Raw genomic sequence first — 12496 nt, 5'->3', positions numbered from 1 at the left:
GGTAGTGTGGAGCAGGGAGCTGCGAGGAGGGGACTGGAGGATGAGGCCAGCTGACTGGAGACAGAGGAATGACTGCAGGGAGAGAACACAGAGAGAGAGATTAGGGCAGAGGAAACGGACAACACTGGGATTATTAGCGATCTCGACAGGCTTGGAGCTTGTGTCACCATGAAGGCAGAAACGATCAAGTGAAGATGATGAGTCGAGCCGGGGTTTAAGTACTGTGCTTGATTGGAGATGATGACAGGCAGGTGTGTCTGGCGGGAGGAGTGATTGTGAGAAGGCGAGCAGGTGTGCGCAATCAGCTAGCTGGCGCAGGCAGGAGGGGAGGGGGAGAAAACAGAGAGACAGAAACTGACAGGAAAGAAAAACCTAGAGAAATATAGCAAAATAGAGAACAACGCAGAAACTCACAGCTGAGAGGGCATACTAGAAAACAGAAACGGAATAACAAATAGAAAAATGAACAGGAACTCACATTGAGCCTGACCCCAACCATCACACATTGATACCCCTTTCCTCTGCAAATCTCACAATTTGAAACTGCTGCTGAAAACGGTCGAATCTCAACAAAGCTAAAAGTTGACGTCAACTCCTCAACTCCTAGTCTTTGTCACGCCCCAACATTTGCATAGGCTACACCACTGACCTGAGGTCAGCTTGGTCTTTTGATTTTATATAATTTTTTTTTTTTTATATAATGTTCGTCTGCTATTACATCACTAAATTCACTTGTGAGACTTTTTTATGCGATAAATCAACTATGTAGAGCTCAAATATGGGCCGTTTTACGAAAATTGATGGCTAATTGCAAATTTGGTAAGACAGTGTCGGACTTCTGGAGCTCCGCAATCTGCCAGGGACAGGCGGCGGCTGCCGGCTGGGTTTGATGCCTTCCCGGTCGGCCTCTCTCCCTTCACAGACCCGTTATATGAGCTGGAGCTCTGTCAAGATCTCACATATGAGCTGCGCTGTGTACTTTAGAAAGAAGAAAGTTTGGAAGTTTTTCAAGGATATTGGAAATGAACTACGGTCGTAAATGCAGTGTTCCAGGCTGTACAATGGAATACTGGCCCAGAGAAAAGTGTTTAGAACGAGTATATCGGACAATGGAGCAGGAGTTTGGATCTAACGCAGCGCCGCAGAGGACGCGCCTGCAGGGATTCACTCTCTGCTAAATTTTCCCAATGCTGACTAGCTACAGGGTGAGTTGTGATTCTTTGGTGGAGGTTTTTTTTATGTCCCAAGGGTAACGTTACAACAACACTAGTTGTAATGAAAGTGTCGAAACTTTGCATTTTGTCTGTGCTTTTTTAGGCGCACTGCAGCCGCGCCCCGGCATGTTTGAGCATGTCACAGAGTGTGTGTGTGTGTGTGTGTCTGTGTGTGTAGCTCCGTGTCTGTGTAGCTCCGTGTGTGTGTAGCTCTGTGTGTGTGTGTGTGTGTGTGTGTGTGTGTGTGTAGCTCCGTGTGTGTAGCTCTGTGTGTGTGTGTGTGTGTGTGTGTGTATATATGTGGTTCGCTCAACCAATCAGCACGCAGCTCACCTAAATATTCATGAGTATACCATATTTGGAAGAAAAGCTGTCGTTCCAAATAGGGCCAAACAGGGATGCATAAGGACCCATAAAATATCAATCGGGACATTTTCCGCCCAATGAATGTTACATACCCTATTAGGAGACCTTAAGGAACAGTGTGAAATACCCTATGTAATCATTCTATCACCCCTTTAATAATATTATTTCGGTCTTATTACCGGTGAAATATTACAGATAAGACAGAACAGTAGGCTACGATATGAGCCAAGCTGGACTCATTCAAAGCCGATATCCCACAATGCAATGCAGGCATTCATATCAGAGAATCGGACAGCGATCAGTGGCTCTTTAACGCCAGTATTGCTTCAATGTACATATATATATATATATATATATATATATATATATATATATATATATATATATATATATATATATATATATATATAAAATCAATAGTGGTTTTGTCACCAGCAACAACGTGTTGCTCAGCTTTGTTCCAGTAAGTTATGCACCGTAATAACGTTTTAAAAAAATCAGCTGAAGACTCCGGAAGTGACGTAGTAATTACCGCTCCACGGATAGGAAAGAAATTGTATAAATTGTCACGCATAACGTGCAGCAATCTTTCACAGACGCGAGTGGTAATTCCTACGTCACTTCCGGAGTATTCCGCTGATTTTTACATTATTAAGGTGCATAACTTACTGGAACAAAGCTGAGCAATGTGTTGTTGCTGGTGACAAAACCACTGATTAAATATGTACATTGAAGCGATACTGTCGTTAAAGACCCGCTGATCACTGTCTGATTCTCTGATATGAATGCCCGCATTGCATTGTGGCTAATGGGTTTAGAATGCACCCCGCTCGGCCCATATCGTAGTGTTCTGTCTTACAGCATACTGTAATATTTCACCGGTAGTAAGACCTAAATAATATTATTAAAATAAAGAAATGAATACCATGATAACATCTAAATAAATGTCTCTTCTCCCACAACCAAACTGAATTACGTATTTACATTGTTAAATGCACACAACTGAAACGTGTTGGATGTCAGAGTTTTCCTGGAACAAATGCCTGAAACCCTGTTCTTATTATCAGGACTCAAAATATCAAATTTGAATTTCAAATTTGAAAAACAGGTAATAATGACGTTACGTCAAAAATGTAAGTAGAATCTGAATTCTAAGATACAGTAAGAATAACACAAATTACAAAGGACACTGTTCAATCAAAAAGGAGGAGTCGATGCAAAACTCAGATATCTTCCACCTCTACTTATCTGAGTGCAGAGAGGAGGACAGAGAACAGTGGACACACAGTTTAACATGATGGACTATAGGACAGGACTGCTGCTTTTAACTCTCTGCTGGCAGGTGAAGATTTTCACTGATCTTAATTTAACATAGCTTTTATTTGTGTCATCAGCTTATTTCACTTGATGTTTTTTTTTATCCTCTTGACAGGTGTTGATGGTCAGACTCTGACAGAATCTGAAGCAGCAATTGAAAGACCTGGAGAATCCCACAGATTGACAGATTGGCTCCTGGAAAAGGACTGGAGTGGATCGCTTTTGTACACACAAAAGTCAGCGTTGGTGCACATACATAATTGTCATCTTGCAGTAAAGCTTAACTTTAAGAACTGATTAAGAATCAGCACAAAACACATGCTCACAGAATGACATCAGGGGATAATGCTGATCAGGATGTATGTGTTCTTTAGTGACGTTATGAGGTTTCACACATTATTTTTGGTATGTCAGGTTTTTGTTCCAGCAATGACTGGAGATGCAGCACTGTGATTACTTCGACTACTGGGGCAGCGGGACTGAAGTCACAGTAACAGGTAAGTCACATTTAAACAATATATTATTAGTCAGAAGATTATTATTTTACTTTTTAATGTGATTATTGGTGCTAGAGAAGTTTAACTTATAGTCCTATATTTAGGTTTATATTGATGTTGGACACACTAGAAAACAGAGCAGACAGATGTTTTTAACGCAGCTGTTTCTTAGAAAGCATTTGAAAACCTTCCTCTTAATGCAGATGGTGGTTTGAGTTAATCTTGTAATTGATTCAGCTGGATTGTAATTGGTGTTGATGAATGTTAGCATCTTTTTATTCACATTATTATTCAATACATGTTGTATTACCGTGGATATTAATCACCATACCGTACCTGAATTTCTTAGAGAAAGAGTTACCGTAAATCTGAACATAGGCGAAAATATTTTATTTATGCATTTAATTACTGGGTCAGTATGTGTTTCAATTAAACAACTGAACAAATATGTATTTTAGTACATACTATTTCATAGTATGTAGTATCTATTTGTAGTTTCGTTTGAAACACCAAAGCGATGACTGACTTTTAAAAGACCGTATGCATCATTTGCATTGTAGGTTCAATTGTTAGTAATCTCTTTTAGTTTTAGAGGAACTCTTTTTCATCGAGTGATTTTTAATTCTTCCAGACAACTTTTCTAGGTTTTCAGATTTAGCGTTAAACCAAAAAGAGCAAATAATGCTCATCAAAAATCATATTTTATGTTAATAATTTTACTATTTTATAACCCTTATATTACCAGTTCAAGTTATTCGTATCATTATTTATTTACTATTTATTGATTTAACTTTGGGTCTCTATTTCAATTATGTGGTTTAACAATTGAACCAATCTTTGGCTTTTAGAGTAACACTTGATTATCTGTGATCATGTATGCACTTTTGTAGTTATAGGATTTTAAACTTCAAAAATCTCCTATTTGAAAGATTTTAAAACGGTTCCCTTTGGTTCTGTACAAAACAATTAACTGTTGGTTGTGTTGCACACACCTTCCACCCAAAGACTATACCAGCCATGGCACAAATTAGTGCCATTGTATAAGCTCCAATCCGGGCCTGTTTGTCAAAAATAAATAAATAATAATAATTAAATCAATAGGACATTATTTATTAAAACATTTAATCATTGAAATTATTTTTTAGGCAGATGTTCTTGTCCTCAGTTTCATCATGCAATATTGTGCAATATATTTAAAATGAAACTTTAGACAAGCTATTGATCATCTGTGTTTTTTAATTGACCTTTATTGGTATTTACATGTTTTGACACAACTGTTCCACAGAGACTACAACTGCATCACCGACTCTCTTCCCTTTGGTTCAGTGCAAACCTGGGGCTGCAGATACAGTCATTGTTGGCTGTCTTGCACAAGAATTCTTCCCAAAGAGTCTTACTTTCCAGTGGACCGATGCCAGTGGGAAAAGCCTGACTGCAGCTGGACAATAAACTGAGATAAACAACAAATATACAGGAGTCAGTTCGCTCAATGTATCAAAATCTGATTGGGATTCAAGGAGACCATATAGTTGTTCTGTGACTCACCCTGGAGGCAACAAATCATCTTATTAATCTTGTTCTTTTTTAATGAAAATGTTCAATAATAATGTCTGTTTCTCATGTGTCCAGGTGACAGCCGCCCAGATAAAAAAAGTATTGTGTCAACCCACGCAAGGCTGCTGGGCCTGACAACATCCCTGGGCGTGTGGTGAAGGGGTGTGCTGAGCAGTAGTTTATATACTGTAGCCAAATCTGCTGGCCAACTATCTATTATTATTGAAGTATTAAAGACACAGAGATCATGAGTGTCAATTCCCAGGCTGGGTTAAACTCCAGATTGAAGTGATCAATCAAACCTTACCACTGTTTAACAGTCTGTATTTGAGCAGTGAATACATATTCTTTAATTGTTTGTGTGTTTGTTTTTTCAGATGAAGAGAACATAAAGGATGAGATGGATGCAAAGTATGATGACGACAGGTCTTCATTTGTTTTTTGTCTTTTTGATCTAATGTTTAAGACACTTTGATGTGAACAGCATCAACAAGGCACAGGTACCCTCATCATCTGCCAACGAGCAGGTACTCCAGGTGACAGCCGCCCAGATAAAAAAAGTATTTTGACGGCGTCAACCCACGCAAGGCTGCTGGGCCTGACAACATCCCTGGGCGTGTGGTGAAGGGGTGTGCAGCTCAAAGATATCTTTGCAGAGATCTTTAACAAGGTGTGGTGCCCACCTGCCTGGAAAGTGCCACCGTCATTCCTGTGCCTAAAAAGCCAAATCCGAACTGCTTAAATGACTTCCGTCCCGTGGCTGTTACACCCATAGCCATGAAATGTTTTGAGCGGTTTGTCCTGCAGCACATCAAGGGCCATCTCCCTGCAGATTTAGACCCGCTGCAGTTTGCATACAGAGCTAACCGCTCAACTGAAGACGCCATCTCCACTGCACTCCATCTCACCTTGTCATACCTGGAGGAAAAAAACACCTATGCCAGGCTCCTGAACTGCACTTTGTTTGGACTAAACACATGACTGTATTGCACTTGCACTTTACATTTTGTGCTGCTATTCTGCATAAGCTGCTACTCTCCACTGCACTTTAATATTCTGTGCCCAAGCTCCTCTTATATGTCTATATGCTTTATATCTTATTTTATGTATTTTTATCCTATTTATTTACTTTTTTTATACTGACACTAGCTGGGGAACAATATTTCATTTTTGTATGTACGGAAGTACACATGACAATGACAAAGTAAATCTTGAATCTCTTTAATCTTTTATTCTTCCTTCTTCCACACCCACAGAGGACCCATTGCCTCCAAGTGGAGCTGATGTCAAAATGGAACTGAACCAACCAAGTCCCACAGAAATATTTAACAACAACCAGGCAGAGTTTAAGTGTATCATTACTGGAAAGGACCAGAATGTTGTAAATCAATTGCAAATCACTTGGGAAATCGATGGAAAAACTGTGACCAAAAACATCACACCAACACAGTCGGGAGTCAGCACAATGACTCTTACCCGCTCTGAGTGGTACCAAGTCAACAACGTGTGCTGTTCTGCCAGGAAAGACGATATGACACTAGGTAGTCAAAAGCTGACTTTCCGCAAAGGAGGTATGTTACTGAGTGTCTTTGATGGAGACAGATTGGTAGAACAGTGACCTGTAAGTCTGGGGAGGCAGCCAATTTACACACACACAAACATGTCATAATCGATGTATAGCAAATGTAAAAGCCTAAATATGAACATCCTTGTTAAACCGAGTATCTCTTTCAGATGGGAGCGAGCCAAAAGTAACAGTCCACATCCTCCCAGATGAGGACATCATCAATGAGGTCACTCTGATGTGTCTGGTTTCCAATCCAGAGCAGCAGGATTACTACATTGCCTGGTCAGAACATATTGGAACAAACCCCTCCATCTATACTGATGGCATTAACTTCCCCTCAGTGAAAAGCCAACAAGGATACTCAGTTGCAAGTATTTACACCACCACCAAAGAGAAGTGGAACAACTCCACCATGTTCTCCTGCAACGTATGGCCTGGTAGTGGCGAAAAGCCTATTCAATCCAGACATGTGTCTAAGGCCCTGGGTAACTCCATTGAATGTAAGAAATAGTAGATTCAGCTTTAAATGTGGCAGTTTGTGCTAATGTGTTGTTCTGTCTCTGTGTGTACTCTCTGCCATGAGAACCTGTCTTTGTGATTGTAAAACGGTCAATTTACTATTGTTTGTCATATTGTGTTTCAATCTGTCTATGTCACATTGTCTAACAGCTTGAGAAGTGTGCTGACTGTTTCAAATAAATGTTGCATGGATACACTTTTTGTTGTTGATATCTCACAGTAGTACTGTATATTACTACACTGCTCCACTGGATTAGGATCCACACTTTATATGTGATCAAAGTGAATAATGCTTGATTTCAGTTCCTGAGCACAATTCAAGAGAAAAAATGTCTTATGTGCTATCTTATTAAAAACCTCTTTCTCTCTCTCACACACACACACACACACACACACACACACACACACACACACACACACACACACACACACACACACACACACACACACACACACACACACACACTAACTACCTATGCCTTCCTCTTCTTAGATTTTACTCCAGATTCAAAACTGAGTTTTGCTCTGAGCTGCACAGATGATGCCTTTGAGGAGGAAGAGTACAGCAGCCTTTGGTCCACAACCTTCTCCTTCGTAATCCTCTTCATATCCTCTCTTCTCTATAGCATGATATTTAGCCTGGTCAAGGTAAACATGCAGGCTTCCTCTTAGTTGTACTAAAGACTAAAGACTGAATGTAATACAGGATTTATACTTTACAGTTTGACCAAGTACTTTACAAGTTAAAGCCCAGTCATGTAAATAAAACTCAAGTACATAAAGGAAAGAATATTTTTGACCTTTGAACAGTTTTTCTGTGGTTGCGGTAGCTAATTTCCATCATCACAAACAATAATGGGCAATTTCTGTAATATTAAAGGTTTATTGTGTTGATTTTAATGGACACAATTACACTGTAAAAACTGCATCACCTTTAGAGTTTATTGGAGAGAATAGGCATGGCCAATGAGCTCAGGTGTGACTGATCACAATGAGCATCAGCTGAATGAAGAGCCCCACCAAACACAGAAATGTGCTGGTTTCTGTGTTTTTAAATGCTGCAATAACCATACTGGTATATTAGCAATGTATTAAATTAAACAGAAATGACATCTTTAAGTAAGTTTAAGTACATAGTTATGTACCAGTACCGGTATGAGGATAAACCTTTTTATGCTACTGTTAAAGTTGTTAAAAAAATCTTAATAAGAACCAATAATGTAGTCCAATAGTTTATATACTGTAGCCAAATCTGCTGGCCAACTATCTATTATTATTGAAGTATTGAAGACACAGAGATCATGAGTGTTGTAATGGAAAAATTACATAGACCATGATTTCTTAACCATGATTGTTCATCTATTGAGTAAATTTTAATTATAAGTAAATCCTTAAATATGCCTTCGAAACATGTGCCTCCTAAAGATATTTCTTGAAACACTCCTCCACTTTAAAGATAGCTAAAAAGGGGTATGACCCTGTGTATTCTCTACTACAAGCAGATGGCAACGACGCACAGGCTCTGTAGAGATATGCAAAGGTCAGTTTGTCCAAAACCTAAGGTTGGAGCCTGAACCAATCTGTAGACGAGATAGATTCCCGACTCCTATTGAAGGGACGTTTTTGGCGCACTAGACAGATGTACGGGGACAGTTTTAGACAGCAGTGTTCAAGATTAGAATGTTTTCCAAACATGGTCGTGTTTTCTGCTGTGAAAATGGGATATAAGGAGTTGGCATATGTTACGAGGCACAGATCGGCTGTCACTTTGTAACTCTGTTCATTGTTCATTGTGAATTGCTGTTCTTGTCACTGTTTGATTGTTCTCTCGAGAAAATAATTAAACCCTTCCACCGAATACCTAAACTTTAATCCAGTTTGCAGCCTGTCTTTATTTTGTTTCAACAAGGTCTCTTCTTCACCCAAATTCCTCCCTCGCTGAACAGAAACTTCCACAACAGTGTCAATTCTCAGGCTGGGTTAAACTCCATTAAAATATAATTGTTTGTGTGTTTGTTTTTTCAGATGAAGAGAACATAAAGGATGAGATGGATGCACAGCATGATGACGACAGGTCTTTTTTGTTTTTTGTCTTTTTTATCTAATTTTTAAAACCATGTATATAATCGATAATCTACCGTATATTTGCCAAATAAAATGGTCGTCATATACTGCATATTATTATATGATTAAGTCATTGGAAATGGATTTCTCTGTAACCTGTAGAAAAAATAATAAATACAATTGCAATTCTTAATCATTTACTGTGTATGAATCAGGCTCATGAACCATTCGTACAGCTACGAAAAGTAACGCACTGTAATGTATTCCACGTACATTTTGCTGTATTCACCACATTGACTGCTGCTGTATAAGAACGATCTTTTTCCTAAACTTAACAAGTGGTTTTGATGCCCAAACTTAACTGTGGATGCCACATTAAGCTCACCTGTTGTTGGCTAAACTTAACTGCCACGGCCCCTTAAAGGACCATCATCTCGCGTGTCCTGTAGCCGGCTCCCAGTAACCTTTTGTCAGCTAAACCATAGATTGTATAATAATAATGGAGAAACCGTCTAGGCCTAAAAAAATGAAGCCAATGTAGAAGTGTCTTAAACCTGCATACTATCTACTTAAGGGAGTAACTTAAGGGAAAGTTTGCCGGATTTCTGTACTGCCTTACATGCAGATGTTGCATATAAGGCATATAAAAATATCATGGTGTGCATACATTTTTGTACGATATCCCTACTGAACCCGTTCATTAGAACGTGTTGCATGAATACATGTTCCAGCATTGGGTACTGTTGTTTCATTATGATTAGGAAGTTATTGATTACTTTTTTTGAAAACTTTTATTGTCCTTAAAATGTATTATTGAAGTGTAGTATTGGTTTTTCATTGACACATAAATAACAAATTGCACTGTTGTAGAAATAGACATTCTGTATGTGGCTTTGAATTTCATAGTTTAACTATAAATCTTCACTTTTCATGTTTGGTCATTTTGTTGATCATATTTGCTTTCATCTTTAATTCAATAAATATAATATTACAATAAGTCAAATATGGACAGCCACATTATTAAATTAAAGGGAGAATGAATATGAGTGATTGTGATGTGCTTGTGATAAACATGGAAAGCTTTTGAGGATTTTGTTGTCATTAAGCGTCACAACACAGGGATCTATGAACATTTAAAATAATAACGCGTCAAGTCAACATAACGGAAACGTCTGTTAGCAGTTAAGCTCTGAAGGTTTTTCAGTTTCTAAACATATAATCTTTGGCGAGTCACTTCCCCTCTCTCTGCACCTTTGGGACCACAGCTGTGGTAGTGAAACTTTGTGGAAACCGTCAGAGCTACAAATAAAGTTCCTCGAAACAAGAGACCCATCTTTCTGTGAAAATTTGCATATCAGCACGTGTGTGCACAGTTGTTATTTCACATATAATTTCATATTGGTGTTCTTCTTGATCTAGAACATGGCAACACACAGCAGAAGGAGCTGGAGAATCCCACAGATTGACCTGCATAGCCTCTGGTTTTATATTCAGTAGCTACAGGATGCACTGGATCAGACAGGCTCCTGGAAAAGGACTGGAGTGGCTTGTGATTATCCACAGTAGCATCAACTACTCTCAGTCAGTTCAGACTGGAGTTGGTTGAGCAGCTGTACAAAATCCTACAGTATTGTTACTGGGCTGATGAAGCCAAATAATGAAAATGATATATGAATGTAATATGTATATCATATATTTTATATAGTTTACAAGTTTTGTTCCCTAAATTTCACATTATGTATCATTTTTAGATAATAAATGAGCCTTTGTCTGTTCATTATATTACATCCTGTTTTCCTGAGAAATATTATTACTCAACATTAAACACAACACAATAAAGATCACTTGTTGGTAAAAGTGCCAAAAACATCACAATGATAAACTACTTCAACTCCTGCAGTAAGAAACATTTCTTGTCTTTCCTCGTCCTCCCTGGGCTGATAAACTCTGCACTGTCTCACATGACTAATGTCCTCAGGTCAAGTCATTCAAAATGAGACAACACAGACATTTGAGTATGATTGTTGTATGACTGGCTTTTAAGAACTCTGAATAAAAACAAGTAAAAATCATGCTGCATGATATTTGATATATGATTTTATTTCTGAAATAACCACACACATATGAAGGTAAAATATGTTGTTTATTACAGAAGAGTAACTTGTTAATGGATGAACTACAATAGTTTTCATCTTTGTTAAAGGATTTAGTTTTTTGCATTTTATCACGTTTCAGTTCCTGAGCAGCTGTTTTCCTCTAAAAGGCTTCAAGTTTCTCTGTATGTCTGTTTCTTTAAACATCTGCAAACACTGAAACCATTACAAGTCTTTTATTAAAAGCTGCAAAATGTATTACTATTCACATGATTCTGGCTGCTGTCAATGTATTTATGTTTGCAGCAAATACAAAAAAATAAATGCAGGTAGCAGCTACTACACAGCTTGGATCAGACAGCATGCAGGGAAAGGACTGGAGTGATTGTACATGGTGGTGTTGCATCAACCAAACTACAACGATTCACTATCGAATTAAGACTCTCCCAGTGACTCATCAGTAGACCTGAACAAAAACCCCTCAGAGCCTGAACATTTGTAACATGAAGCCACCAGAGGAAGAGCCCTCAGACCACTAATGGTTTCATCACCAGCTCACTGTTACACTAAATGATGAAACAGTCTTTAGATTTTTTTTTTAAATGGTGATTTATCTACAGTACGGTATAAATGAATCCTCAAAAAGTCAGTTACTCTTTCATAACATTGTTATTTCTTTTCGTTAACAATCTAAAATGTGTTTGTCAGAGAACCAATTTCCACAATTCCATCACTACCCCTAGTCTTGTTAAGAGAACCATCTAGAAGGGCTTTGAAACTGAACTTGCCATTCAAAACTCTTTTCTTTATCCATTTCTGCTCAAGAGTTGTTTCTGCTAGTCACCCACAACTGTGCATCGCTTCCTGGTTTCCCAAAACTAAAGAGCGTCCCGAGGCCCAAATCCCAAAACGTGCGTGCATTAATCCTACATCAGAAACAACTAGTGGTGTTAAAAGAGTTTGTGTTAACTCTTTATTATGGCGTTCATTTTGACAGCCCTAGTTTAAATACTTGGAGGTTTCAATCACTGATACATCATTGTCTGTACTCCCACAAGACAGACTGAATTAGACTTTTAGAAATCGGTTAACATTAATTTACCTTATTTAAGTGATTATGTAGAAATGCAGCTGAATTTTCTTCAAAGGTTGAATTTTGTGCTCTGAATTTTACTAGTTTAAAAATTGATGTTTGGTCTAATCAGCGGTTCGCGCCAGCTTGTTTCAAGCTACATACACATTCGATTACCATGAAACATATCACAGAGAAAGGTTGACTTGGTACACATGTGTTATTAACCACTA

The 12496-nt window shown here is 38.3% G+C and overlaps 1 gene segment (V, D, J or C); it reads left to right on the top strand.

Annotated features, from left to right (window-relative positions):
- Positions 1-5507: 5507 nt before the first annotated feature.
- Positions 5508-9291, top strand: LOC144529737 (immunoglobulin heavy constant mu-like). The segment is given in 5 exon segments: positions 5508-5618; positions 6205-6519; positions 6683-7015; positions 7528-7682; positions 9060-9291. Coding segments are annotated over 4 exon segments (783 nt in total).
- The last annotated feature ends 3205 nt before the right edge of the window (positions 9292-12496 follow it).

This window comes from Sander vitreus, chromosome 15 (assembly GCF_031162955.1).
Source record: "Sander vitreus isolate 19-12246 chromosome 15, sanVit1, whole genome shotgun sequence".
Classification (NCBI taxonomy): Eukaryota; Metazoa; Chordata; class Actinopteri; order Perciformes; family Percidae; genus Sander; species Sander vitreus.
Note: the sequence above shows the minus strand (reverse complement) of the source record. Positions and strands in the feature narration are given on the sequence as shown.